This window comes from Purpureocillium takamizusanense, chromosome 8 (genome assembly GCF_022605165.1).
Source record: "Purpureocillium takamizusanense chromosome 8, complete sequence".
NCBI lineage: Eukaryota > Fungi > Ascomycota > Sordariomycetes > Hypocreales > Ophiocordycipitaceae > Purpureocillium > Purpureocillium takamizusanense.
In genome coordinates this window covers 609,395-636,007 of record NC_063075.1, presented here as the reverse complement: position 1 = coordinate 636,007, position 26,613 = coordinate 609,395, and the positions used below count along the sequence as shown (strand labels likewise).

At 59.8% G+C, this 26,613-nt stretch overlaps 8 protein-coding genes across 11 annotated transcripts; 4 read left to right on the top strand and 4 right to left on the bottom strand.

Moving 5' to 3' along the window:
• Positions 1-1,814: 1,814 nt before the first annotated feature.
• On the top strand, positions 1,815-3,059 carry JDV02_008235 (uncharacterized protein; the record flags this gene model as incomplete). The annotated part of the gene is made up of 1 exon (XM_047989815.1): positions 1,815-3,059. One exon carries the CDS (start codon positions 1,815-1,817, stop codon positions 3,057-3,059), a length of 1,245 nt encoding a protein of 414 aa, XP_047845820.1.
• Positions 3,060-3,287: 228 nt separating this feature from the next.
• JDV02_008234 (uncharacterized protein) lies at positions 3,288-4,349 on the bottom strand. Its single transcript, XM_047989814.1, has 3 exons — positions 4,011-4,349; positions 3,687-3,881; positions 3,288-3,602 (listed from the first exon to the last, which is right to left on the bottom strand). The coding sequence occupies exons 1-3, from the start codon at positions 4,162-4,164 to the stop codon at positions 3,505-3,507; spliced, it is 447 nt and encodes a 148-aa protein (XP_047845819.1). The 5' UTR covers positions 4,165-4,349; the 3' UTR covers positions 3,288-3,504.
• Positions 4,350-7,342: 2,993 nt separating this feature from the next.
• JDV02_008233 (uncharacterized protein) lies at positions 7,343-9,697 on the bottom strand. Its single transcript, XM_047989813.1, has one exon. It carries the CDS (start codon positions 9,222-9,224, stop codon positions 7,428-7,430), a length of 1,797 nt encoding a protein of 598 aa, XP_047845818.1. The 5' UTR covers positions 9,225-9,697; the 3' UTR covers positions 7,343-7,427.
• A 308-nt stretch (positions 9,698-10,005) lies between these two features.
• JDV02_008232 (uncharacterized protein) lies at positions 10,006-13,283 on the top strand. The gene has a single exon (XM_047989812.1). The coding sequence runs from the start codon at positions 11,393-11,395 to the stop codon at positions 13,064-13,066; it is 1,674 nt and encodes a 557-aa protein (XP_047845817.1). The 5' UTR covers positions 10,006-11,392; the 3' UTR covers positions 13,067-13,283.
• A 1,047-nt stretch (positions 13,284-14,330) lies between these two features.
• On the bottom strand, positions 14,331-16,718 carry JDV02_008231 (uncharacterized protein). 2 transcript variants are annotated; one of them, XM_047989810.1, is made up of 12 exons: positions 16,346-16,718; positions 16,149-16,187; positions 15,996-16,086; positions 15,918-15,940; positions 15,843-15,861; positions 15,659-15,787; positions 15,581-15,603; positions 15,485-15,522; positions 15,288-15,425; positions 14,941-15,203; positions 14,651-14,807; positions 14,331-14,538 (listed from the first exon to the last, which is right to left on the bottom strand). In XM_047989810.1, the coding sequence occupies exons 1-12, from the start codon at positions 16,394-16,396 to the stop codon at positions 14,502-14,504; spliced, it is 1,008 nt and encodes a 335-aa protein (XP_047845815.1). In that variant the 5' UTR covers positions 16,397-16,718; the 3' UTR covers positions 14,331-14,501. The 2 variants fall into 2 exon arrangements, with proteins under 2 accessions (XP_047845815.1, XP_047845816.1); XM_047989811.1 differs by having other exon boundaries at positions 16,149-16,718.
• A 961-nt stretch (positions 16,719-17,679) lies between these two features.
• On the top strand, positions 17,680-19,684 carry JDV02_008230 (uncharacterized protein). 2 transcript variants are annotated; one of them, XM_047989809.1, is made up of 6 exons: positions 17,680-17,971; positions 18,082-18,278; positions 18,339-18,688; positions 18,738-18,863; positions 18,917-19,400; positions 19,461-19,684. In XM_047989809.1, the coding sequence occupies exons 2-6, from the start codon at positions 18,135-18,137 to the stop codon at positions 19,587-19,589; spliced, it is 1,233 nt and encodes a 410-aa protein (XP_047845814.1). In that variant the 5' UTR covers positions 17,680-17,971; positions 18,082-18,134; the 3' UTR covers positions 19,590-19,684. The 2 variants fall into 2 exon arrangements, with proteins under 2 accessions (XP_047845814.1, XP_047845813.1); XM_047989808.1 differs by having other exon boundaries at positions 17,680-17,976.
• Positions 19,685-20,512: 828 nt separating this feature from the next.
• JDV02_008229 (uncharacterized protein) lies at positions 20,513-22,730 on the top strand. Its single transcript, XM_047989807.1, has one exon. The coding sequence runs from the start codon at positions 20,848-20,850 to the stop codon at positions 22,540-22,542; it is 1,695 nt and encodes a 564-aa protein (XP_047845812.1). The 5' UTR covers positions 20,513-20,847; the 3' UTR covers positions 22,543-22,730.
• Positions 22,387-26,579, bottom strand: JDV02_008228 (uncharacterized protein). 2 transcript variants are annotated; one of them, XM_047989805.1, is made up of 3 exons: positions 26,039-26,579; positions 25,911-25,982; positions 22,387-25,855 (listed from the first exon to the last, which is right to left on the bottom strand). In XM_047989805.1, exons 1-3 carry the CDS (start codon positions 26,343-26,345, stop codon positions 22,980-22,982), a joined length of 3,255 nt encoding a protein of 1,084 aa, XP_047845810.1. In that variant the 5' UTR covers positions 26,346-26,579; the 3' UTR covers positions 22,387-22,979. The 2 variants fall into 2 exon arrangements, with proteins under 2 accessions (XP_047845810.1, XP_047845811.1); XM_047989806.1 differs by having other exon boundaries at positions 22,387-25,982.
• Positions 26,580-26,613: the final 34 nt, after the last annotated feature.

Genomic DNA, 26,613 nt, shown 5'->3' with positions numbered 1-26,613 from the left:
CACACAGGCACGGACAGAGCCAAGAAAAGGAACAAAGAGAGAGTCATACGCCAAAAAAAAAAAAACAAAAAAAAAGAAATTGTGTGACTGACTGACTGCCTGCCTCATGGCGCGTACATACGAAGTACATACAGTACTAAGTAAACCCTTGCGCGGGCGAGCCCCAGGCAGGCCACGTTCCTTCCAAGTTTCAGCTGCGGGCAGCCGTGATGGTGCCGCCCGCCCGCCCGTTGCGTGCGTGCGTGCATCGGGCCGCTCCCTGCGTCGTTGTCGTCGTCGTCGTCGACACTTTGTCTGTGTGCGACCACCGGCATTTACGTACTGTAGTAGCTAGCTGCCGCTGAGGACAGAGAAAGTTGGAGCTTGAGGGCGGGCGCCGTGACTGCGGGCGTGCGCAGCGGCTGGCTGCGGGCGTCGTCGTCATCATCGTCTTCGTGATACGGTGGTGACTCGCGCAGGCAGGCAGGCAGTTATCGGGAAAATCGAAGGGCGCAGCATCCCTGCCGTGACTCTGTGTATCGGACAGAATGATGAATCTGTCTGTTTGTCTGTCAGTCTCTGTCAGCCGCAGCTGCCCCTGCCGGGGACGGCGATGCCGAACGTGCATAGGCCGGGTGGATGATGGGATGATGCCGCTGCAAACCACGCCGCTCCGCCGGGCTGCTGGTAACAGTGTGCGGGCGCGTTTGTGGCCGGGTCGGATGGGATGGATGGCGGAGTGGCTTCAGCTGCCTGTGATCAGCAGTTGTCGGAAGCGGCTTCAAGGCACCCGGTGACCCGTCGAGGTGACCGCGGTGAGTGGCACCGCACTGAACTGCCTGGGACAGGACCTTAGTAAGGAGGCAGCCCACCTGGCGCCCAGATGCCCGGAACCTTGACCGGCAAGGGGACGGTTGTGGCCCGTTAGTTCCCGCTCCGTCAGGGGGGCTCTCGGCACCCGACCTCAGCTGTGCCTCAGTGGGCGGCGACCTGGCACAGTATACGAACTTAGTACCTCCCTCCCATCGATCATCATTTTTTTTGTTTTCGCACACGCACGTTGTCCATTGCGGCGGCGCAACGCGGGGGGAGCAGAGTGAGGGACCCCCCTCCAGAAAACGACAGGTACAGGATAGAGCATCTCCTGCGCGGTGACGATGTCTCGCAGACCGCCAGATGCCAACAAGACGCATATGACGACGACGAGGTGCTAACGCGCCTTGACGTCAAGTGACTTTTCCAGTGTGTCTGTCTTGGTCCGAGGCCCTCCCTCTCCCTCCCTCCCTCCCTCGCGTCTGCGAGACGAGTTGCACGTCAGACGCTGCCGCCGCCATTGGCCCCGGTGACGTCAGGTGGGCTGGACGGATGCATGGAGGGGGTGGGTGATGGATGGACCCTGCAGCAGCAGCAGCCGCAGCGACGCAACAGCAGCAGCATCGCCGCCATCCGATACCCATACCTATCCCCATCCCATCCCGGCTCATGCCGCTCCCGTCCACCCCGACCGACGGCCTGATTTTTTTTGGGCGTTTTATTGCCCCTGCCTGACACATATATCTGTTGGCCTTGGCACCCCCGGCTCGTCGATCCTGGCCGCTTCCCGTTGCCTTGGCTCGGTTTTGCCGCTTTCATTCTTACGTATCCCCAAAAGCATCCCTCCCCCTCCTCCAGCAGCTTCTTCCCCGTGAGCCTTCCTGCTCTACACGCACTGCTGCCTGCCTGCCTGCCTTCCACCACCACCACCACAAAAAGAAAAAAAAAAGACACCACAGCGTCCTATTGTCAGATATATCTGTCATTCATCCTATCCGCGCGCGCTGCTGTTGCTACCGCTCATGGCGCAACCGCCACCTCCCCTGCGCCGGCGCGACCGCAACTCCCGCCTCGACGACGACTACTATTACCATCCCTCGCCCACCCGCGACGGCATCGGCGCCGGCCCCCCGCCCCGGCGCCACAAGTCGGAGCGCCGCGGCCGGCCCGTCCCCGACCTGGGCCCCGACGACCCCTACGGCCCGCCGCCCCGGCGCAGTCGCCGCCACCGGTCCCCCGACCCTTTCGAGTTCAAGAAGCCCGCGGGCGGCAGTGGCGGCAGACGTCCGCGCAGCCCGCCTCCATACTACGCCTCGGAGCCTGAGCGGCCCAGGCGAGAGTCGCGCCGGGAGCACCCTGCACCGCCGCCGTTCGACCGCGACGCCGCTCCCTTGGGGCCCGACCCTCGTGCGGACAAGCATCACTCGTCGAGGCGTCGCAGGGATGCCGCCGTGAGCCCGCCGCGAGGCCGGCGCGGGAGAGAGTCCCCGCCGCCGTACATGGACTCGCGGCATCGCGGGGCCAGAGACGGACCCCCGCCCGCCATGTACGGAGCTGGAGTCGGCGCTGCCGCCGCGGCGGGGGCTGCCGCCGCGGGGGGCCGATACACAAGTCCCGAGCCGCCGCGCCCGAGACGCCGCCCCGTGTCTCCCGAGCCGAGGCCGCGCGGCCGCGACGCACACCCGCCCCGCGGATACAGCCCCGACCACCACGATCCGCGAGGCCGTCCACGCTCCCAAGGTAGGCCTTCCGCCGCCCGAGGCACCGCCGCTACCTCGCCACCCCCGGTGACCACTCGCGGACGCGCCCCCACGGCCACCGCGGCCGGGGCAGGCGCGGGTGCCGGCGCGGCGGCGGCCTCGGGTGCGAAGCCCGTGCGGCGCAGCTCGATGCCCGCGTCTTTCATGAAGAAGGGCGCCGCGCTGTGGGCCAACCCGCTGGTGCAGGCGGGCGCGCGGACGGCCTTTACGGCCGGGGCGCAGGCCGCCATGAAGAGCCGCAACGACCCGAGCCCGTGGCTGGGGGCCAAGGGCGCCAAGGTGGCGACGGCGGCGCTGGGCGCGGCGCTCGTGGACGGCTTCATGGGCCAGAAGCACCCCAATAGCGCGCGGCAGGGCGTGATGCGCTCCGGCGTCGAGGCCGTCATGAGCGAGGCCGAGAGGCGGTCCGCCGGAGGGGGCGGCAGCGGCAGCGGCAAGCACCATTCATCAAGCGGCGGCGGGGACAAGCACCGCTCGAGTGGGCGGAGTAGCCGGAGGAGGGACTAATGGATTTGGTCGGACGTGCTATTTTGTTCTCTTTGGTTGTGTTGAGGAAAGAACTTGATGATGATGATGGTGACGATGACGATGACAACATGATATACTATGGTCTTTTTTATTTTTGCGTGGTGTTGGGCGCATTGTCGTTACAAAGCGGTGGCACCTACGATACGAGCAGAATGGCTTATTCGACTCTTTCACAGCACGGGTATAAGAGTACTATGTAAACGGGTTACAATAGGTTACAATATTTTTGGACGGGATAGATAGGACCAGACAGAAAGCTCAATCCAACATGTACAGTATACAGTACTCATACCATCATCACCTATCGAGCGGACAAAACAGGATTATAACAAAGTACACCACGGCATCTCCCGCGAACCAACTCGACCCCCCTTCCCCCCCGGAGGGGCAACGGCCATCCAGCTAACTAACTACCTTGGCAGGATCACTGCTGGCCAATGTTCCACGGACGGCAGCGGGTCGCGGCGCAGAACCCGTTGCAGCACGGCCCGACGAACTGGCCGTTGGTGTCGTAGCACGCGCCTGTCAAGTCAGCCCTCCCATCCATCATTCCTCATTTCGAGAAAAGAGAAAAAAAAGGGCTGGTTAGTTAGTCAGTGCACTCACCGTACGTGCCGACGCACATGCCCTCGCAGCTCACGCTCAGCACGGGCTGCGGCGGGTCGAGCACCACCTGCTGCGTGACGTTGTCGTCGGCAATGGTCGTGGACAGCTTGACGGGTCGCGGCGTGGCGAAGCGGCAGAGCGAGTAGGCGAGGTAGTCGGGCGCGTCGACGAGGCGCACCGCGAGGTCGGCGTGGCCTAGTTACATGCCCGCGTGTCTTTAGAGACGACTGCACGTATATATATAACACGTGTAATGGCAAAGGGGAAAAAAAAAGGACGGGAGAAGAGTCAGTGAGGGAGAAGGGGGGCCGGATGGGCGCGTACCGGTGTCGACGGGGTGGCCGTTGGCTTTGACGACGAGGTCGTACGTCTCGGACGAGGAGGAGGCGCGGAACTTGAGGTGCGCCGTCTGCACGTCCGCGGCGGACGCGGAGGCGATGGCGAGGCTGAGAAGGGCGGCGGAGAGCTGGAGCTTCATGTTTGACGTCGGTGTTGGAACATCCAGGTATGTATGTGTGTGTGTGTGTGTCCAACGTCCGCGACGATCGACAGCAGGCGGATGGTCCCTTCTAAATAATGACTTGGAACATACGCTTATCAGTCCTTGACCTGCGGCTGCAACACCCCTTTCCCCCGGGACTACTAATCAATTTCGTGTTCCCAAGAACGGATGATGACCCGAGCGTTACGCCCCGGTGACGATGATGACGATGATGATGATGGCACCCAATCCCCAGTTGATACGGCCTTGTATTGCAAACTGCCGGCCGTCTTGGCATGCTTCGCCAACAAACCAACTTAGAATACGAAGCCGCAGCCACTCAGGCGGGAGGGATCGTCGCCCCGCGCGCGCCGGGGGCTTCAGCTCTTCAGGCCCCTCCCCTCCCGTCAATGCCCATCATGACAATCCATCCCCCCCCCCCCGGATCTGATAACGAAGGGACTCCGTCGGCGGCAGGCATGATCATCTCCGTGCTCCTCCTTGCGAGATTTCGCATTTTCGAGCACCGCACCACATCGCGGCATGTAGACTGGAGGCGGCGGCGGCGGCGGCGGCGGCACGGCATAGGAGAGCCCCATGACGTTTGTGCCGGCACTTGAGAGTGTAACTCTACCAAGTAACTACGTCAGTACGTACGCGGCGGTCAGTCTCACGGTAGCATCGCACGTTCTTCTTGGGAGTTGTTGGGCCCTCACGACAAGCACGACGACGCTCTTCTCTAGCGCTATAGATGATGTAACGGAACCCCCTCCACGCCCATGACCTTAGTATTTACTAGAACAGGCTCGTATTCTGGTGGAAACGATGCCGAGGAAAGTGCCTTTGCGTCGCCGTCATCGTCGCCGGGGCGAGAAGAAGCCACGCCATCTTCTCCCGACAACTACCGCACGTTTTTCCCCTTTCCCATCTTCAGACGAGGTCTGGTGGGGGAAACTTCCCAAAACAAGCCCCTGCTCCGATCCCTGCGCGTTAAGCACGACGTACACACGCACCACCCATGAAAGAAGGTTTGGCATCGTCTCTGCGTTGCGGATTTGAGGAATGAGCAAAAGGCGAGGGTGATAGAGGCGGGAGCGTCCGGCCGTGCAAAGGTCAAAGCCCCCGGGCCGTGTGTCCGTCCTTGTAGCATGTGAGTAAGAAGATGCCGTAAAAGCTCGGATGACCGGCAGAGGCCTCAGCAGACGCTGACATTATCTCCGGCCAGACCGTGCACATTGGACTTGTTGCATATCTCAGGCAAAAAAACAAAAACAAAAAACATGTATGTATGTATATATGTATGCCCCTATCGAGTTGGGTTGAGAAGCCCGCCCATTTACTTTACTCGAGGTTTGCTAGCCCGTAGTGGAAGATACAATAATGTAACTGCATGCTCGGCTGCGCCCGCCAGTCGTCCACGCAACAGACTGCGAGTTATTACGTACGCGCGGTGCTGGGACGGGAGGACCCTGTGCTGTCGACGCCCCCCGTGGTCAACCACCCATCGTCAGTCTAAGCGGATGCTGTTCCACGGTCTATAACCACTGGTCAAGCCCCACGGATCGCGATACTGCCTCCACCCCCTGACAAGCTGATGCGAACTGCCGTCCGTCCCCTCCAAACCCCGTCATGGGCGGGGGCGAGGGGGTTAAACCACTCCATCAGCCAGGCAGAAAGCATCGTTCTGGTTTGCCTCGCGCTGCATCACGGACCGGGCCATGGCACGAGTGGTTAGGTAGCCCAGCGCAACATACAGTGAGTGGGTGGTGACGCCGCCATCACGTACAAGTTACACGCCGTCGCCGTTTGCCGTCGCGTTTATAACCCCCGAATGTCCTCGTGAAAAACCGGGAGCGTCGCGGTTCAGCTCAGCCATATCATACAGCCACGACGACGCCGACGCTGACGACAACAACAACAACGACATTTGCGACGACGACATTTGCGACGACGACGATTGCGACGACGACGATTGCGACAACGACGACGATAACGGCAGCGGCAACGACAGAGGCAACGGCAACAGACACAACGGAAACCATGAAGATCGCGTGCCTACTCCCCCTCGCAGCGCTCCTGCCCGCATCAATAGCAAAGCGATTACCAGGCACAGATTACAACAGAGGCGAAGGAGTAAGGACAGGATTCCTTTCATCCCTCCCACCCTTCCCCACCTATTCTTCGCTCACGGCAACAATACACGCCCACCAACCCAGTCGTCAGATGCGCCTTTCCTCCTCTATATCTATATCTTCTTCTTCTTCTTTTAAGGCATTTTTCGCTGACTCGTCCGCCTTTCTCCCCCCCCGCTCTTCTCTCCCATGAAGTGGTGCACAAAGGGAAACCAGACTTGCCGCTACCTCCTCGTCAAGGAGAGAACATATCAACGCTTAGACGGCTCCGAGTGGTCAGGCTGCTCGTATATGTACGAGAACCTAGGCTGCGACAGAGATTATCCTGTGAGTAATTCACCCTGTCACTTCTCCCCCCCTCTCTCCCTCTCTCTCTCTCCCTCTCTCTCTCTCTCTCTCCCTCTCTCTCTCTATCCATTTCGTCCCCCCTTTCTCTCTTCCCACCAAAAACCTCCTTTGTGTCTTTCTATAAGGAGGGGGGAAAATAGAAAGGAAGAAATACAACGCGTGCCACTGTGTACCCATCTTCTTTCCTTTCTGTCCTTTTTTCCTTGGGCTGCAAGACCACGGACTGAACCGTTGGAGCTGACCTTCACGCACTCGGTTCCTACTAGTGCATCGAAGAAGAAGGGGACTGCTTCGTTGCCAACGATTGGCAGGCGCGAGCCAAGTGCTCACAGGTCACTCATGCGCCTAGACCGCCCGGGTCAGGGGAGTTTCCCGTGTGGCGGGGCCGAGCAGGCGGCACGCCCTCGGTTTCCATCAGTGCAGCGAAGACGAAGGAGACTGCCTCGTTGCCAACGGGTGGCAGGCGCTAGCCAAGTGCTCACGGGTCACTCATGAATCTACCTAGACCGCCTGGGTCAGGGGAGTTTCCGGTGTGGCAGGGCCGAGCAGGCAGTTGAGGGAGAGGGCGTTGTGGGACATGACCATCGCGCGCCGTGTCCGCAATCTCGTGGCGGTGGTGCTTCGTCAACGAGCACGCCTAATTGCTGTACCTTTCACTGCACCGACTTGAGGCAAATCGCAGCATAATGTAAACCATGAGAATGAGTGGAGTGCACGTCTCGCTGGAGAGGCTCTATCCTGTCCTAATGCTTCGCGTACCCGGCCACCGCACAGTCTACTTTAGGAACTGATCAAGTACACTTGCCCCTCCAATGCCCCCAGCACGCCCTCTCTAGCCTTTCCAGAATGTGTTGACATGATCGGTACCAGCTTAGGCGCCTCTGGGAGACCGAACTCTGCGGCACTGGGCACTTGCCACGACCTGTCCTCCGTGGCAAAATTCAGCACGATGAGAACCCTGTCGCCGCCCTGCAGCGGCTCCTTGACAAAGACGAAGAGCTCCTTGTCTTGAGGTCGCAGGTCCTTGAAGTCGCCGTAGACGAGCAAATCGGCGTGCTCCTGGCGGAAGCGTAGCATCTTGCGCCAAAACGCCAACACGCTGTCCGGGTCCTCGAGCTGGGACGCCACGTTGATCTCGCCGCTGAGCGGATGGTGCTTCATCCACGGCTCCTTGACGTCCTTCCCGGCCGCCTCGGCCGCCTTGGAGAAGCCGCCGTACTTGCCCTTCCCGTTCCAGGGCATGGGCAGGCGCGCGTGATCCCTGGCCATGTACTGCATGGCGGCGAATGCCTTGTCGAGCTCAGCCTTGTTATCGGCACCATACCGCTCCTTGACCATCTTGTAGAACAATGAGCTGTCGATGTCCAGGTAGTTTTCCACGGGATAGGTGTCCTTGGGGGCGTTGACGAGGCCAATCTCTTGGCCTTGGTAGACGTACTGCGTGCCGCTCAGGCACGCCTGCATCAGCGCCAGCAACTTGGCGCTGCGGACGCGGTACTCGGGGCGGTCGTCGGCGAAGCGGCTGACCGATCTCGCCTGGTCGTGGTTCTCAAGGAAGACTGTGGACCAGCCATCACTGCCGCGGATGAGAGCCTGCGTCAGGTCGACGGCGGCCTTGAAGTCAGGGAGCCCAAAGTTCTTGGGCGTCGTGGCGAATCTATGAGTGGTGCCGCCGCCGACGTCGACAACGTCAAACTGGAAGACCATGTTGAGCTGTTTAGCCTTTGCGCTCACGTATCGCAGCACGCGCTGCGTGTCGGGCGTGCAAGGCAGCTCGCCGACGGTGATGGCGCCGTACTTGGTGAGGATGGCATTCATTTCACCCAGAAACTCGTGCATGCGAGGGCCATTGCAGTAGATCAAGCCAGCCGGCTGGTAGGGCGTCCCGGGGTCGACAATGGGCGCGTTAGGCAGGGTGGGCGGCTTGCTGTACATGTTGACCGTGTCGACGCGGAAGCCGTCGACACCACGGTCGAGCCAAAACTCCATGGAGGAGGCGTAAATGGCTTTGCGGGTCTCGGGGTTCTCCCAGTTGAGGTCTGGCTGTTCGACGGCGAAGAGGTGGAGGAAATACTCTTGCGTCAGCTCGTCCCACTCCCAGGCGCTGCCGCCGCCAAAGTTGGACCGCCAGTTGTTAGGGGGCAGACGCTCGCCGGAGGGGGAGTATTTGGCGGGCCTCCAGATGTACCAGTCGCGCTTGGGGCTGTCCTTGCTGGCGCGCGACTCCTTGAACCAGGCGTGCTGGTCCGAAGTGTGGTTGATGACGAGGTCGAGCATGATGCGCATGCCGCGGGCGTGCGTTTCCTTGATGAGCGTCTCCATGTCCTGGAGGGTGCCGTAGGGCCGGTAGACGTCCTCATAGTTGGAAATATCATAGCCCATGTCGACCTGAGGGCTGTCGTACATGGGGCAGATCCAGATGACATTGACGCCCAAGCTGGCTATGTAGTCGAGCTTGGACGTGATGCCGGGGAGGTCTCCGACGCCATCGCCGTTGGAGTCGCAAAACGACGCCGGGTAGATTTGGTAGATGACGGCCTGCTTCCACCACTGCTTCTCACGGGGGGTGACGGTCATGGCGACGACGAGGTTTTGGGGCTGGCAGAGGTTACGTCGCGAGGATAGGGAGCGGTCGACGACGGCCAGCCAACATGGCACCGCAGTCGAGTCGTCTTAAATGGCCTCGCCATGGCTTTCTGTGGAGAAGGATGGACGGACCGGCGTGGGAGTCACCGACTCCCCATCTCCATCTGGCGTGTCACGATGCAGCTGCAGACGGTTATCGTGGGCTCACCGTGGCCAGTCGCCGGGACGTCCGGTCGCGCCGTCGTGTCGGGACGAGCCAATGGACTTGCCGGGCCGACAACGGGTGGCCAACGGATAGGATAGCCCATGGGCAAGGCGGAAACCTGGGGAGCGCCAACAAGGCAAGGCGGAGAATTACCAAGGCGGCACTGGCGTCGTGAGGAGAATCCGGGGATGGTGCGACGCCATCTTGTGCGGGTGAATTGCTCGGGCGAAATCCAGAAGCGGCAATTCACCTGGGCAAGTGCAGTGCAGTGCAGAGCAGAATAACTAAGTTAGAGGGTTGGCTTGGTTTGGTTGGTGACCACCTCAGCAGCACCTTCCTTCCATTCGTCTTCTGCCGGGCCGACGGACTGGGGCCGCCCATGATTGGTTCAATCTCGGCCCGACGCTGGCCAAAGAATGCTCCACCCCCTCACCCTCCTCGTTTATTGCTTCTCCGTTTTCCTCCATCATTGATTTTGGCTTGACTCGCTTCCAAGCCTCGTCGAACGAACCCATGCATGCACGCACGCTGATCCCTCGACGCCATCGCATCATCCGAACCGGTGCTGTGCAGCTCTCTGCGTCGCGAACCTGCATCAGCCGCAGACGCCGTGCCCGAGAGTCTGGCCGTTGAGTTGGTGTGACGCTCGGTCCGACGACGCATATACGACAGTCCTGTTCCTGACGCGCACATTGACTTTGCCCCTGACATGGAACCAAGCACTATGCGTCTTCTGTCCGCCGGCAGGCTCTGGGGCGAGCGCCGGACGGCACGGCATTGAGAACCGGCCAGGACCGGCACTCGCTCACATGACCGTAACCGCGGCCGTAATCAGATGGGGGCCCCCAAACAGTGGTCAAAACTCAAATGGAAAAAAGCTCATATGCCGCCGTGGAGCCCGGTTGACCGCGCCGCCTCCTCGCATCAAGACGCAATGCCTCAACCCCGCGCGTGACAAGGCGTGTCGGCCCGATAGAAACGTATCCAAATCCAAGGAACAAGGGGCGGCGCCCATCGCGTCCCTCGACGGTAGCCATCTCCACCGCTCTCCTGATCAGCAACCCCACGGGGGGACAGCAATCCGGGGCCAAGCTAGCCATGAAGAGCGGCGCCAAATGCCGGCGACACGTGCGGGCCCATCCTTCGCTATGCGCCTGGGGTCTATGGGCCGATAATTCCTCACAGTCTTGGCCGTTCCGCGGCTTGACGAGTCCTTGGCAGCTCTTGCGCGGCGCGGCATCCATGACTTCATGGACGCGCGAGACCAGCGGCCAAACCAACAGTCAGTCTGACGATGCCGGGCCGACGAGACGTTGGCGGTGTTGCCGGAACCACCACCACCACCACCACCACCAGCACACTACACCAACCCGCGCGGGAAAGAGGGTGGTGTAGTGTAGTACAATGGTATGGTTCTTGAGCCAAGCCCAAGCAAGCCCCAAGAAGACCAGCGACGCCTGCCAGGTCCTTGCTGTGTGCTGGACCTGGACCGCCGACGCCCACCACCATCCCTGGCCATAGTCGACGGCCTCGCCGCGCAAAGACGTCCCAAACCGGTACCCGAGCTGCCTCGTGATTGGACCCGTTGCCCCAACAGGCCCTCTCTGCGGAGGTCCGGTGGCTTGCCACTAGTGGCCGACGCTGGTCTCGATCCTGTCTCTCCCAGCAGGGTGGTGCCGTCTGCAGCGGCCAAAACTCCTTGCTGCGACCCCCGACTTGCACAAGACACTGTCTCGACACGCTCCTTGTCCAACTCGTATAAGATGGCACGATACCCCTTGCCTTTGCGTATTCATCTCCGGTGACCAGGCGCTCGGATATCGGCAGCGAAAGCAAATACCCCAGTCAAACGCACGCGGGCTTGCGTCAACTCTGGTCTTGTCTTGTCCCATCTCTTCATCCCCACCCCCAACGTTGCGTTGCGTCCATTCCAGGGCCAGCGGCTGCCGTCAACATGTCTCCTGCAACCCCGACCGACGACCTCGCCGTCCGGCGAGTGTCCGTCATCAGAACCGCCGTCGATGAATCGACTGTCCACGAGGCGGCGGCGGCCACCGAAGCCGAGCACAGCATGGGGCTCCTCGAGTCTCTCAAGCTGTACAAGAAGGCCTGCCTGTGGTCCATCTTCTTGTCAACATGCATCGTCATGGAGGGCTTCGACATTGTCATCCTCAACAACCTCTATGCTTACCCCCCTTTCCAGCGCAAGTTTGGCGTCGAGCAACCCGACGGCACGTACCAGCTCACAGCCGCCTGGCAGTCTGGACTGTCCAACGGTGCGTTGTGCGGCCAAGTCCTCGGTCTCTTCGCCAACGGCGTCATCGCCGACCGCTTCGGCTACCGCAAGACCATGATCGGCGCGCTCATCGGTTGCATCGGCTTCATCTTCATCATCTTCTTCTCCGAGACCCTTGTCCAACTGCTCATCGGAGAGATCCTCATTGGGATCCCCTGGGGCGTCTTCCAGACTCTGACGACGACATATGCGGCCGAGGTGTGCCCGACCCACCTTCGTGCCTACCTGACGACATATGTCAACCTGTGCTGGGTCATGGGTCAGTTCATCGCCTCTGGCGTGCTGCGAGCCATGCTCGCTCGGGACGACAAGTGGGGATACAAGATTCCCTTTGCTCTGCAGTGGATGTGGCCGGTGCCCCTGATTATTGGCATTTACCTGGCACCCGAGTCCCCGTGGTGGCTCGTACGTCGCGGCCGGCTGGACGACGCGAAGCGGTCTCTTGCCCGCCTCACGACGCGAAACTCGGGCGTCCCCTTCCGGCCCGACGAGACGGTGTCGATGATGGTGCACACCAACGAGATGGAGAAGGAGATGACGTCGGGCATCTCGTACACGGACCTCTTCAAGGGCTCCAACCTGCGCCGCACCGAAATCGTTTGCGCGGTGTGGATGATCCAGACTCTATGCGGCTCGACCTTTATGGGCTTCTCGACGTATTTCTATCAGCAGGCCGGCATGGCGGTTGAGAACTCGTTTAGCATGTCGCTCGGCCAGTATGCGTTGGGCGCCGTCGGCACCATGACGTCCTGGTTCCTCATGCGCTGGTTTGGCCGTCGGACGCTATACCTCGGGGGCCAGCTCATCATGTGCGTTGTGCTGCTCACGATCGGGTGCGCCGCCTTTGCCGGGCGCGACAACATTGCCGCTCAGTGGGCCATCGGATCGCTGCTCCTTGTCTATACCTTTACCTATGACGCCACGGTCGGCCCTGTGTGCTACTCGCTCGTTTCAGAGCTGACGTCGACTCGCCTGCGGACAAAGTCGGTCGTGCTGGCGCGCAACATGTACAACATTGTCGGCATCGCCACCAACATCATCACGCCGCTCATGCTCAACCCGACGGCTTGGAACTGGGGCGCCAAGTCGGGCTTCTTCTGGGCGGGGACGTGCTTCGTCTGCGCCGTGTGGACCTTTTTCCGCCTGCCCGAGCCAAAGGGTCGCACCTATGGCGAGCTCGATGTCTTGTTTGAGAACCGCGTCAGCGCCCGCAAGTTCAAGACGACGTCGGTCGACCGCTTCGACAGCCAGAGCGGTGGGGCCGCCTCGGAAAAGGAGAAGGGGTTTGACGAGGTCATGGTCGAGCGCGTGGACAGCCGGCCGCGAAACTGAACTGGCGTCGGGGCGCGGGGAGAAACAAAGGTCGAGCACATGGCGCAAGTTTAAATGCGGGTAAAGCGAGTGGGAGTTTATAGGGCGTTTGGGAGAGCGTCTTGTGATTTGTTTTCTTTTTTTCAAAGCCTCGGGTGGCCATGTGGTAAGGCGTAAGACTTGGTCTGCTGCTGGGAAGGCACTCTATATATGAAGGTATATCATGAAAGTATATATGTTACACGCAACGCTTACACCACCAATGTAACTGCCCTTGTTCGGCCCAGTGACCCACGGACGCACTTATCAGGATAAGGTGCCGCAGATCTCTGGGCCAGACGTCTTGTCGTATTCGTAGGTACTAGGATTAGTTACAACAAAACCCGGGGAAAGGCAGATCGGCTGAGACACGAAGTATGTAACGTGCGCGCGTTATCGTACAGCACGTATACTGTAGGTACTTGCATGCGCTACTACGTACGAAGTATATGCAGTCATCAGTCATGCCACCCGCTGTCTCGCGCGCTTCCCAGCCAGCCCAGACCGGGGGGGGGGGGGGCGAGCTGCGTGGGGGCACGACGCGCTGCGGCACGGCACGGCGCGGCGCGCTTCCCAGCCAGCCAACCAACCAACCAGCCAGCTGACCATGCTACGTACGTACGTACGTGCGTACCTATTTATCAATTGAACCGACCCCTGTGCCCCTCCCCTCCCCTCCCCCGCGGGTTCAAGTTCGGGTTCGTCCGCTGGCATACATACATATATACTTGGGTCCCGGTCTCAATCCTCCGCGCCCGCAGACAAGAAGAAGAAGAGAGAAAGAAAGATAAGTCATCATTGCGCACATGTACGTACGTACGTACGTACGTACGTCGTAACGTTAATTAGTAGATGCGTATCGGACGACGAGCTAGGTAGTTACGCATGGACGGACGGGTGGCGCCGGCGGCGGGGGGACTGTGTGCGTGGGCGTGCATGGAGGGATGGTGAATGGAGGGATCGTGGGCCCCTGCTCGCTGCCTTTAGTGGTGGAAAGAGGGGCATTGCATAAGAGGCAGCGGGACCGCGACGACGACGACGACGGTGGTCGTCGTGTTGGTGGTACGTAGTAGTCTTGGTGGTGAAGGTGGTGGTGGTGGCTCCCGCGGGGCAAAGGGTTAAGGGTTACGAAAGAGTTGGCATAATGCACCGCCGCCGCCGCCGCCCCCGCTGAGCGCATTGAACAAAATGCGCCATGCGACGATTGCTGCTCTCGAGGAGCGTTCCTTGGTTTTGCCTCGTTCTGGGTCATGTCATCGAATTTTCATAAATGTTATGTTAATTTTCCTTGTAACAATAACCAAGGCCCTTCCTTGTTAAATGCACATGTCCGTCAACTTCATGTTCTAATGCCGCCGTCACCTCCAGACCGTCTCCACGGCGGCGCCGTGGGCAAGCCGGCCAAGCCTTTCAGCCGTCATGAACCCCCCGGCTTCTGAGCGTACACGACATATCTACATGGTAACAACAATCATCAGCTTCTCGTAGCTCAAGTAAATATCAGTTTGAAGCAGGGCGGGGCAGGGCAGGACAGGGCAGGGCAGGCGTCAGGGCACTAAAACTCACAGAGGCCAGTAGCCGTGGATGCTGCGGTCCCTCATCTGCTTTCGGACGTCCGTCAGATACACTTCCAGCTCCTCGGGGGACCACCCCAGCGCGCGGGTAAACAGTGCCATGCTCAATCCCGAAAGACCATTGCCCAGGTTCTCAAACGTCCACATGCCTACAAGCCGTGTGTGGGTGACCGGTCGCGTTAGCTCAATTGCTTTGTTTGTTTGTTTGTTTTGTGAAAAAGAGTGGCGAACAAAGGCCATACATGATGATGAGGAGGGAGACGCAACAGCACACACGCCTACCTAATTCCTTGTGTCGGTCGTCTCGCGGCCACGAATTCGTGGGCCACTTGAAGATCCGCTCCGTAACGTTGGTGAACCCCACGTCGATCAGTTGCTGTTGGTAAAATGTCATGCTATCGAGCGGTCGGTTGAGCTTGGCTGCTGCCTCGAGCATCCAGTCTCCCCACTGCTTTAGCGCGCAATCAGCCGGGACTGTCTTGTCGTCTGACTGCAGCTTCAGGTGCACGTCGAGCAGCTCAATCCACCCTCCCGGGTTCAGGTTGCTTGTTCAATTCAGTCAGCAAGTCCGTCGGCCAGTGACCATGATACAAATGAACAGACAACCCCTCTTATCGCGAAACACATACTCGTAGCTTTGTTGCAGGAACTTGGGCCAGTCCGAGATGGAGGCCGTGAGCATGCGAGAGTAGATAAAGTCAAACTTGTATTGGAACGTCCACGTGTCCTCGAGATCGTCAATATAAAACGTCACGTTCGGGGGCACGCTGCATCACTGTCAGCGGTGGTCTTCTCTCCTCTCAAAGGAAGGGGGAGTATCGCATACAACGACGGTTGTATTGGACTCAGGTCGACGCCTGTGACCTACACAGCATGAGACTCTGCGTCGCATCAGCGGTGACAAGGGTGTCAAATCGCTCACATGGATCTCAGGGTGCTCATCAGCTAGTGCATTGAGTCAGTGACTGAAGTTGTGTCTGTCGAGGTCACGGCCACCTACCAAAATCTATGGCCCAGATGCCCGTCCCTGTGCCGGCGTCAAGGACCCTCCCAAGAGGCTCGCCCGTGCCTGCTGGGCAGATGAACAACTTCCCCCCAAGCGTTAGGGTGCAGAGGTGGTGCTGCAGATCTGTGAGAGTTTAGAAGGTCGTTCGTTCCCAAGCGCGTGCCTCCGTGATACACACCCAATCGCTCATTTTCTACCTGCGACTGCTTTAGCAACATCTGCATATCCTCGCAACAAAAGATGTTTGACCTACATCGTCATTGGGAAGAACGTATCCTGACATAACCGTTAGCATATCGCAGCCTGCATAAGGGAACCCAAGAACACATACTGCCTTCCCTGAAAGCATGGTACGTCCGCCCATTCTCCTCACGATATCTCAAAATACTGGACGACAGCGATGTGGACGAACTGGCGATTGACTGTCCGTAGTATGCACAATGTCAGAGGGCGCAATCAGCAGAGATCCTGGGGTCGTGCTCACCGCGCCCATGCCATCGTCGCGATCGTCATCGCCCTCGCCCTAAAGTCAGATACCGGTCAGCTAGTAGTCAAGCGCGGCAACGGGCCACGCGTGGGAAGCCGCGCGGCGCTGCAAAACGGGCCCCCGTCCCGTCTCGTTCATGACCCGCACTTGTCGGATGACACTACCAGCAGTACATGGTAGGTTTGCTCACGCACTTCGGAAGCTACCAAGGGCTCCACAGACTGAGGTGGCGTCTGGTCTACCATGTTGACGACGACCGTACGACAGGACGCGCCAACTGCATGCTCATTGAGCGAGCCCAATCATGTACGCCGCTCTTCTTCGTAGTCAATCGCTGGTGGTCAAAGGCCGAGGCGCGACAGGGCTGTGGACAGTTGGCCGACGCGAGGCGGCTCCCAGGAAACAGAGTTTTGCTGGTCGAGGAGATAGTGGATGGTAAGCGGGGACGGGGGTATGAACAAATGTGAGTATGAAGCGCAATGGCGAGTTGGCCGCGAGGTGTTGGACAAAGCAATATGAGTAAGATTTGCCGCTGTCGCAACATATTTCCCGACTCGCAGGGCCCTTTTTCCCCCCGCGGCAGCCTGCCGACCCTCGGGCGTTTGGGTCCAGCCTGCGTCAAGACGCCTAACAAGCAGGGAACGCCGCGTATTGTTACGAAGCAGGATCAGCGGTCTCACCGTTGTCGAGGGGTCGGATAGGATCAAACAGTCCGCACTCCGCACCCGAGCCGCCCTCCCGCCATCCCGCCCTCCGCCCCAGCGCCTGATGCCTGCTAGGGGGTCGCGTGTGGTTGGTACATTTATGTATGATGGCATTCTTCTGGGGACCTCGAGGCTTTGTGCAGCGTACTTGGTAGGGCTGCCCTCAACAAGTGTTGGAGCCGAGATGCTTGTACCCTGACTTTCTGGCTGACAGATTTGGGCTTCGTCGGCTATCCAACATCGACGAGCTTCTCCGGTGCGTCCAACGCTTGCTGTCACGATCAGCGACGCTGTCCGACTCGATCGCTTCTGTCGACGCCGCAACCGCCTCGGGGCCCGTTGCATCAGCTACTGCAAGAGCCCATCAGCTCCAATGCAGCCAAGGGCAAGATTTCTTGGTGGGACGCGTCCCGCACCATGTTGTTTGTCGGTGCTAAACGTTACTAGGTGCCTCATCCATCCAACCACACCCACGCTCGGCCGGGGGTTGACAATGCTACGGAAACTAGGGAAGCTTCCGCTGTTGCTTTTCTGGGTCCTGTCAATTATTAGTGGTAGTAACTAGTACGTAGCTTCAACGTCTTGCCCACGCCCCTGCTCTCGGCTGCCACTGCACGCAGTGAGGACATGGCTCGAATGATTCGCCTGCACGAGCTGGATTCAGCACCCTGCCAAGGACACGTCGTCTGTGGAAACGGTGTAGCCGAGGGAATGAGTATTGCAAATCTTGTGCATCTCGTTCAGTCAAGAAGTGATAACTTGTGCAGAGGCCCACCCCGGGGACCGCTCTCTCTTCCACGTCTCCCCATCGTGCATCGTTTCCTCCGCACTCTGATCCTGGGACCATCCCGACCGCAAGGCTGACGAGGCGGCCCACGTCTGAACTGCAATCTAGACTCAAGGAGACACAAAAAAAAACATGGCTGCACTGCCCGTGGGACCACTGGCAGCTATTGTGCTTGCAGTCCTTGCATGGAGACTCGTTTTGACGCTTCGGCAGTACTTGCGGCTGCGGCACATCCCTGGGCCGCCAAGCGCTGGCATCTCCCAGTGGTGGCTGATACGGGCCGTGGGTGGCGGTCGGACGCATCTCGACCTGTACGAGGCGTGTCAGAAGTACGGTGAGCCCGCCAGATCCCTTTACACACGATTGGGCCAAGTAGGGTCGTCCAAAGGCGATGATCAATGGGGCCGCGATGACGGTCGAGCTGACTCCGTGCGTCCAGGGCCCGTGGTCCGTGTCGGTCCCAACTATTTGGTCACGAGCGACCCTGATCTTATGAAACGGATTCTCAATGTGCGGACGCCGTACAAGAGGTCAGACTGGTACGACGGCATGCGCCTGGACCCGTCCAAGGACAATGTCCTCTCCCAGCGCAATGACGACAAACACAGCAGGTTGCGGTCGATGATGGCTGCAGGTGTACGTATAAGCGAAGGCACCAAATTTAGATGCCCGCGCTGACCAAGTTGCCAAGAGCAGTACTCGGGGAAGGAGATTGACCAGCTCGAATCAAAGATTGACAATAACATTTTGGCGTTTCTGGACCTCATCGAAACAAAATATGTGTCTGCGAACCGGCCGTTTGACTTTGCACGAAAAGCGCAATACTTGACGCTCGACGTCATTTCGGACCTGGCGTTTGGCGAACCGTTTGGCGACGTGGCGACAGACTCGGACGTGCATGAGTACATCTCGACCATGGAGACCAACATGCCCAACATCATAGTGACGACGGTGATGCCATGGCTCATGGTCGTGCTATCGTCGCCAATTTGCCGCTGGATGCTGCCTTCGGAAAAGGACGTCATAGGTCTCGGCCGCACAATGGCGTAAGTAATGCGGAGCGACCATGGACGAGGTGATGCTGACAGATAGCAGCATCGCCAAGCAGGTCGCAGCTGAGCGGTTCGGCCCAGACAAGAAGGTGCAGCGTGACATGTTGGGCTCCTTTGTTGCACGGGGGCTCACGCAGCCCGAGGCCGAGTCCGAGATTCTCATGCAGATGTACGTGTTGGCGTTGCCTGGGAATGCCCCCTTTTTAACGTGCCATATGACAGCCTGGCGGGTTCCGACACGACGGCGACGGCAATTCGGGCGACAATGCTGCACGTCATTTGCAACGCGCGGGTAGGCGAGATTCTCCGAAACGAGATCAAAGAAGCCAATCCGACGTGGCCCGTCATCACGGATGGCGAGGCGAGGCGCATGCCATATCTCCAGGCGGTAATCAAGGAGGGACTTCGCATATTCCCACCCGTTGCCGGTCTCATGGCCAAGGAGGTTCCCCAAGGCGGTGACACCTTTAAGGGTACGTTTTTCCCCGAGGGGACGCGAATCGGATATTGTGCATGGGGCGTCGTGCGTTGGCCCGAAGTCTGGGGCAGCGACGCCCACGAGTTCCGTCCGGAGCGATGGCTCGAGGCGTCCCCGGAGAAGCTGAGAGAGATGGAGGGCACAGCGGAGCTGGTGTTTGGGTACGGGCGATGGCAGTGCCTGGGACGAAATGTGGCCCTCATGGAGCTCAACAAGGTGTTTGTCGAGGTAAGATGCCCGGGGCCGGCAGGGGTCTTGAGAACGTCATGCTGACGTGTTGAGCAACAGCTCTTGAGACGGTACGATCTGTGTCTTGTCGATCCGACCAAGCCGTGGGAATCGTCCAATTTCGGCGTGTTCCTGCAGTCCGACTTTTGGGTCAAGGCGTACAAGCGGGCTGCTGCCCCAGCTGTGTAGGACTTGATGATGTCGACTGGGTGCTGATATGGGTGTCGTATGGAAGCGCGAAGCACGTGGCGACTTCTATGCTAGGAGTCTGGGATGGATGTGGACGGTAATGATAGCTTTGTGTTGCAGCTGATTCCCAACAGCCAGAGAGCAAGCAAGAAATACGACCTGTGTTGAAAGCGGACGCAAGCTTGCGGCGACACGAGGCGCGACTTATTATCCCTCGGTCCATGACGGCCAACGAAGAGAAAGGCTGCATCGGCCGCGCCTGCCGCAGATGAAGTCCCCGCGCCGCGCCTGCCGAGTGTTTAGATGCCATTGGATCGATGGCCCCGTCGCCAGTGAACCAAGTGAGATGACGTCTCAGCTCTGCGCGGTAGGCGCTACCCGATGCCACCTGCCTTTTGTCCGGCACTGTACGAAGTATTTGTACAATATACTGCACATGATCAAGGTACCAATCCACTACTAACCTAGTACCTAGTGCCCTTAGGTACTTCTAGCACCTTAGTGCCTTAACAAGTAGTAGGGTACTTCAGGTATTGCTCCAATGCCCTCCCTCCCGTGTCTCCCCTCCGATGACCCGGCAGCAAGACCGCAAACCAGGCACATGTTCAGCGGCTCTTGAGGTTGGCCATCGAATACCTTACAGCCCTAGCCCTGCCCGTGGCTGCTGCTTAGGTAGGTAGGTAGGTCCTCCTATTGGAACCCTCACCCTGCTTTCCCGCTGACCCTCACCAGCCCATCACTTCTACAGCATCCAATCCAGGCATCACAGTTGCACAACAGCCACCCGCCAGCCAACAGCCTCAATCCAGACAGGTCCAGCCCCACCATACGTCCGCCAAAGCCCCATTGGGACAAGCGTTGTCCACGAGCTGAGCTTCCCCAGACTCTCCCGATCGGAGCCTCCAACATCGAATCTTGAACCTCCAACCCTCCAGCCAGCCTCTCCCGTACAGCTTCTTCTTTCCCGTTGCCTTGGTACTCGCGGCTCGCTCACGGTGCAGTCCAGAGCACGCCTCGCAAAAGCCTTGCATGCCATCAGCAACGGGAGGCTCTCCGACAGAGAGACATATTCGCGTCGCCGCCGCCGATCCGCAGTCGCGCCCCGCAGTGTCAGGCTCGCTCGCCATGACCCCGCGGCGTCCCCAGCGTGCAGCACCCCGACTATAGCGTCCCGTCGTCGAGGCCTTCCGCGTCCGCTCCCCTTGTTCCTTCCGAAATCCGAACCCGCCCCCGCCGCCAGCGACTCGGCCCTTGCCTTATGAACACCAAGGTCACGCGAGCTTGCGATGCCTGTCGGGTCCGGAAGGTGAGGTGCAGCGGTGACCAACCCTGTGCCCAGTGCGCGCACCTCAACCTCGCCTGTGCTTTCGCGCCTCCTCCGGCGAAGCGCAAACCCGGCGTTCGCGGCCGTCTTGTCGCCCAGCTGCGCAGCAAGACGGCCGCCGAGGTTGCCAATGGGAGACCCGGGGCCGCGCCCGCGTCCTCCATCACCTCGCCCGCCGCCGCGAGTACCTCGTCATCAGCCTCGTCGCCCGCCTCGGGCGGCGCGGCGCAGCTTCCCGCCGTGACCTCTATTGCTGGCATCGTCGACTCCAACCATGCCGTCAGCCCTCGCTACGAGCTGGCTCCCGCCATTGGCGGCGGCGGCTACTCGCAGGACTTCTTTATGAGGCTACTCCCCGAGTACGAGCAGCTCGTCTACCCCGTCAACCCTGTCCTGACGCCCGACGAGCTGCGCGCCGCCATTTCCAACATGCACGCAAGCTACGAGGATGCCGCGCTGGTCCACGCCTTTGGCGCCGTCACCATCAACCTCACGCAGACCTCGTGGACCCTGCACGGCGACATCGCAGCGCAGATGACCTCGCTTATACAGTACAGCCTTTGGGCGCACCGCAAGGCCGAGATGGGCAGAGATACCGACGTCCACTACCTGCAATGCGAGATGCCCATGACGGTCAAGCGCGTCATGGTCGGTATCTGGAATGAAATCTCCCTCATGGCCTTTAAGCGCTTCGATCGCAGCTTCGCCAGCTTGCGCGAGTCCATTACCATGATCCAGATGCTCAATATACACCAGTATTCCGAAGATAGCCCTCGCGGCCTAACGCGCCGCGAGATCTCACGCCAGCAGCGCATGTATTGGGAGGCCTACATCCACGAGCGCTTCATGTGCATCATGTCGGGCTTCCCCTGCACCATGATCCCGCTGCGGACCGGCCTCCCCATTACCGACGCCGACGTGCCCCCTTACGTCACCGTAGGCTTCAACCGCCTGATACGCCTCTTCCAGATCATGGACCCGCCGTTACTTGCCCACTGGACAGCGCAGGCGATGGCCGACGCGCCGACCATGACAGCCGAGTGGATCGAGAGCAAACAGGCCCAGCTCGATGCCGACGAGGCCGAGACGGCCGACGCCGCGCGCGACCTCTCGGCCAGCGGCGCTGGCGCCCTAAGTGAAGAGCAGCATGTCGACCTCTTCATCACGCGCCTCTGGCTGCGCACCCTCGTCTGGCAACTCGCCTTGTCGCACGGCCTCCTCCGCTCCGCGCCCCCGCGCGACGCCCACGAGGGCCTCTCGCTGCACTTCCCTGCCCAGCGCCTCTCCGCCCAGCTGCGCGGCCTCGTCAGCCGCCTCGGCAACAACATGTCGAGCGTCATCATTCACGGCAGCGGCATCCTGCAGAAGCTTTTCGAAATCACCAGCACCGTCGCCGACGTTCTCGCCCTGCCGCGTGGGCCCGGCCAGACGCAGGAGGAGGCCCGCACCCGCATGGAGGACTTTCTCTTCGTCGTCCGCTTCATCTTTGGCTTTGAGCGCACGCAGAAGCACCAGCGCGACTATCTCCGCGAGAAGCTCGACGCGCTGCGGGACATGTACACGGTGGTGGACTTTGGGGACCTGGCTGGCAGTCCTGCTGCGACGAAATGGGGGGCGCCCTCCTCTTAACGGACGGTGACGCGAAGGACTACGGTCACCAAATGTCAAGGCTCAAAAATTATTTCGTTTACAAAGGAAGCGACGGCGTTTTAAGGCGCTAATGTAATCCAAAGTATTATGGCACGGCAGCATCGGGCAGAAACCACTGCTGATCGCAAGTGTAACAATACCACATATTTGTTATGTTTTTATGTAGGTAGCTACGCAGGCATTGTGCAATGCCTGCTTCATCCGAGAAAAAGGCAGTGTCGTCGAATCGAAGGAGCAGCGCGTCATATCCATCCAGCGTCCCGTGTTGAACCAGAGACCCCCCGGCCCAAAGAAAAAAAGGCCGTTTTCTGATCAGACCCACGACGTATTGTTCAAGCCAGCCGCCCGCCCGGCAGGTGTTGGACGTGCCGGAGCTCGTTGGCTTGGCAGCACAACCGTTACAAGCACCCGCGCGTCTAGGCGCCGGCGACGCTGGCGGCGGCAACATCCACGTCAACCTTGATCTTCTTGAGCAGCATCGTCATGGCCGCAAAGATGACGGGCAGAACGCTGACGATCTCGCCCAGGCCGGCGTAAGCAGGCGGGATGCGCGCGTTGACGAGTGCACCCGAGGCAAGCAAGATGGCGAGCATGTTGTACGTGGCCGACCAGCCAAAGTTGAAGGCCATGCGGCGAAACGCCACGCTACTGATCTTCATGAGGAAGGGAATGCCCTCAAGGCCGTTGAGGAGGACCACGTCGGCGGCGCCTCGTGTAACCTCGCTGGCCGAGAGCACGCTGGCGAGTTGGACGCCCACATCGGCCTGGGTGACGGCCACGGCGTCGTTGGTCCCGTCGCCGACAAACATGACCTTCTTGCCTTGGGACATTAGACTCGCGACGTAATCCCGCTTCTGGGCCGGGCTGCACTGCGACGCCACGTTCGGTATTCCCACTTGAGTAGCGACGGCCTCGACAGCACGCCTTTGGTCGCCCGAGACGAGATGGACCGCAATGTTACGACGCCTCAGTTGGGACACAACCTTGATAGCTTCGGCTCTGAGACGCGTGCGCATGGCGAATACAGCAACTGCCCTGCTGTCACGAGTGACAACAAGAAGAGTCATACCGCGTTGCGCTAGGCCGGCAACGACGGCATCCTTTGATGTGGATGTCCATGCAGGATTCCCAGCGCGAATCTTGGCGCCGTCAAAGGTGGCCTCCAAACCAGCGCCCGGGATCGAGTGGATGTTGTCAAGCTTCGCCGGAGTTTCTGCGCGATATTCCAAGTACTTTGCCACCGCGAGCGATACCGGATGCTTGTTTCCGGCGACAAGAGCCTTGGAAATGGCAACAGATCCGGCATCCACAGGGTCAAAGATGTGCTCCTCCACCACGTCAAGTCCGACTTCGGTAATGGTGCCAGTCTTGTCAAAGACGACGTCGGTGACCTTTCGAGACTGTTCAGTACACTCGGCAGACTTGATTATAACGCCGTTGCGGGCGGCGATGCCGCCCGCCACAACGAGTACCATGGGAACAGCGAGACCCAGCGCGCACGGACAGGACACTGCAAGGGTGGCGACTGCGTAGGTAATGGCGTTGGAGATGGCCTTGCCCGCATTGTAATCGCGGACCTTGAGCCCGACGACAAGCCAGACCACGATGACAATAAGAGCCACGGATGTGACAACGGGCACGAACCAACCTGCGACGCGGTCAGCGACGTCCTGGATTCGAGGCTTCGAGTTGGCGGCCTCTTCCACTAGCTGGGCAATGTCGGTCACTGTATTCTTGCCCGGAAGACGCGTTAGTCGAGCCACCAATGTGCCAGAGCCGTTGATGGTGCCCGCGATGACTGAGTCGCCCTCCTTCTTGAACACTGGGACGCTCTCCCCGGTCAACATGGACTCGTCGACCTCGCTCGTCCCATTGAGGACAGTCGCATCGGTCGGCACCGCAGAGTGAGGGCCAATCTTCAGCTTATCGCCGTACTGGAGGAGGCGAGCGTCAATCTCCTTGTCGCTGCCGGAATCGATGATGACAGCAGTGGTTGACTGGAGCGACCGGAGCGACACAGCCACGACTGCGCGGATACGAGCATAAGCGGCGACGAGGCGGCCAAGCAGAACCAGGGTAATAAGCAACGTGCTTGTCTCGAAGAAAGCTTCCGTATCCAGGGGCTTGCCGGCCATCATAAAGCCGTAGGCAACAACCGAATATAGGTAAGCGGCAGTGATACTGATGACGACAAGCATATCCATCTCTAGACTGCCACTGTATACAAGGGCTGAGATGGCTGGGCGGTAGAAGTCGGGAACAGCAATAAGCTGCACGACAGTCGCAAGACCCAGTGACGCGGAAGCTTTGGCTCTCTCGTCTGGGACCAAATCGTCGCCCCAAGCCATGACGACGACGGGGATGGTGAAGCAAGCAGCAACGACCGTCTTTACAAATTGGTCGTACAGCCTCTTTCTGCCGCTGGACACGTTGGGGTCGTCTCTAGGCGGCGCAAGCCCGCCTACCAAGTCACCCACGCGCTCGACCAAGGTCCGCGCGCCAATCATGGCAGGATCGTATGTCAGGCGAACAACATTCTTGTTCAACATGGTGGCCTGCGTTACCCCTGGGATGGCAATGTCGGCGAGCACCTTTGCAGAACCTCCCGAGGCCAAGAGGTCGACCGTCTGGTCGTCATTGGAGCGTCTAGTGCAACGAAACCCGGTAGCCCTCTCAGTTGCCCTGATGACCTCGTCGGGCGTGGTGACGGATGCATCCAAGCTGAACTCGGCGGAGCCCATGACGAAGTTGACCCGAACCAACGAGACTCCAGGAAGTGCCTTGAGGGTTCGCTCCATCTTGTTGCCGCAGCCAGAGCAAGTCATGCCGTCGACGGTCAAAGCGACATGCTCCAGGCCGTCTGCTCGTTCAAGGTCTGTATTTGTGGGCCGCTGAACAGCGTATTTCTTGCCCAGATGGCCGTGTTCAACTTGGTGGCCACCGCAGCAGCTGGCTTCCTTGTCTTCCCTGGTGGGCGACTGAGCATGTTCACGGCGTGCCTTCTTACCACGACGCTTAATTCCATGGTGATGATGCGGCCCGTCGTGGGTATGAGACCCCTGACCGGTCGCGCGGGCGCCAGCGATAACCTCGACAAGGGGAGCGTGGCTCTGCTTGGGCTGCTCGGCACAGCAAGTCGTGGACCAGCCCCGATCGAGGATGCTGCGGCAGATACAACGGGCGGACTCGAGGTACGCGGCGTACTGGTCAAATGCCTTTGCCAGATGGGTGCTGCAGGCCGAGGCAGGGTGCTGTCCGTTCTGGTCATGGGCGTGGTCGTGACTAGCATGGGCTGGGCAAGGTCAGGACGCGAGACATTGAGAGGCCACTTCGTGTGGGCACGGTACCGTCATGACCAGCGACGTCGCTCTCGCAACTCTTTTCACATTCGAGAGCAGCAGCGGCAATGATGCACTTTTCTACCGCCTGGTTAGCGGACGCTGCCTAGGGCACCAGGCGGCGAGAGGATACGAACCGTCGCAGTGCTCTTCGTTGGAGCCGCAGCAGGTCAACGTCGCCGACTTTGTCGAGGAGGACGATGTAGCGTCGCAGCAGCCCTGTGCGTCATCGCAGCATTCGCCGTCTTGGTCGCAAGGGGCGAGGAATCCGGCCTCAGCATGATCGGCACAGCTGTCGTGCTCGTGGTCATCGCCATGGCCGTGGCTGTTCTCAGGGCCGTTGTTCGAGTCACGGTCGCCATGGTCGTGAGAGTTCTGGCGGTCGGCAGGGCGTGCCGGTTTGCCTTGGGCCGTTGGGGCGCCCGAGCAGCATCCAGCCGCCATGTTGGACGGCAGAAGAGGTTTGAGGATTGGTGCGTAGCGACAGGGCAAGAAAGCGAGGCGCTCCAGATGGACGGATGCGAGCTGGTGATTTTGGGAGCTGTCAATCAAGGAAGGTACGCTGGCGATGGGCTCCTTCCCTAATAAAGAAGCAGATTAAAATTATCAAGGTAATACCTAGTACCTGTACCTTAGGTTAGTACCAAGGTCTAGTGCCCAAGATGGTTGACCAAGGCCAGGAGGGCTGTACGAGGACCGGAAGCCCGAGCAG

What these genes read in the sequence shown, in the direction of transcription:
- JDV02_008232 (XM_047989812.1), top strand. Translation starts at nt 11,393, where the DNA reads ATGTCTCCTGCAACCCCGACCGACGACCTCGCCGTCCGGCGAGTGTCC.
- JDV02_008228 (XM_047989805.1), bottom strand. Translation starts at nt 26,345, where the DNA reads ATGGCGGCTGGATGCTGCTCGGGCGCCCCAACGGCCCAAGGCAAACCG. An exon ending in CAACGAAGAGCACTGCGACG is followed by an intron (nt 25,983 to 26,038) that starts GTTCGTATCCTC and finishes ACCAGGCGGTAG; the next exon opens with AAAAGTGCATCATTGCCGCT. An exon ending in CGACGTCGCTGGTCATGACG is followed by an intron (nt 25,856 to 25,910) that starts GTACCGTGCCCA and finishes GACCTTGCCCAG; the next exon opens with CCCATGCTAGTCACGACCAC.
- JDV02_008233 (XM_047989813.1), bottom strand. Translation starts at nt 9,224, where the DNA reads ATGACCGTCACCCCCCGTGAGAAGCAGTGGTGGAAGCAGGCCGTCATC.
- JDV02_008230 (XM_047989808.1), top strand. Translation starts at nt 17,775, where the DNA reads ATGGCTGCACTGCCCGTGGGACCACTGGCAGCTATTGTGCTTGCAGTC. An exon ending in GGTCTCGGCCGCACAATGGC is followed by an intron (nt 18,689 to 18,737) that starts GTAAGTAATGCG and finishes GACAGATAGCAG; the next exon opens with CATCGCCAAGCAGGTCGCAG. An exon ending in TCCGAGATTCTCATGCAGAT is followed by an intron (nt 18,864 to 18,916) that starts GTACGTGTTGGC and finishes GCCATATGACAG; the next exon opens with CCTGGCGGGTTCCGACACGA.
- JDV02_008234 (XM_047989814.1), bottom strand. Translation starts at nt 4,164, where the DNA reads ATGAAGCTCCAGCTCTCCGCCGCCCTTCTCAGCCTCGCCATCGCCTCC. An exon ending in CGGCCACCCCGTCGACACCG is followed by an intron (nt 3,882 to 4,010) that starts GTACGCGCCCAT and finishes GCATGTAACTAG; the next exon opens with GCCACGCCGACCTCGCGGTG. An exon ending in CATGTGCGTCGGCACGTACG is followed by an intron (nt 3,603 to 3,686) that starts GTGAGTGCACTG and finishes CTGACTTGACAG; the next exon opens with GCGCGTGCTACGACACCAAC.
- JDV02_008231 (XM_047989810.1), bottom strand. Translation starts at nt 16,396, where the DNA reads ATGGTAGACCAGACGCCACCTCAGTCTGTGGAGCCCTTGGTAGCTTCC. An exon ending in AGTCCAATACAACCGTCGTT is followed by an intron (nt 15,426 to 15,484) that starts GTATGCGATACT and finishes ACAGTGATGCAG; the next exon opens with CGTGCCCCCGAACGTGACGT. An exon ending in ATCCACGGCTACTGGCCTCT is followed by an intron (nt 14,539 to 14,650) that starts GTGAGTTTTAGT and finishes GTTACCATGTAG; the next exon opens with ATATGTCGTGTACGCTCAGA.
- JDV02_008229 (XM_047989807.1), top strand. Translation starts at nt 20,848, where the DNA reads ATGAACACCAAGGTCACGCGAGCTTGCGATGCCTGTCGGGTCCGGAAG.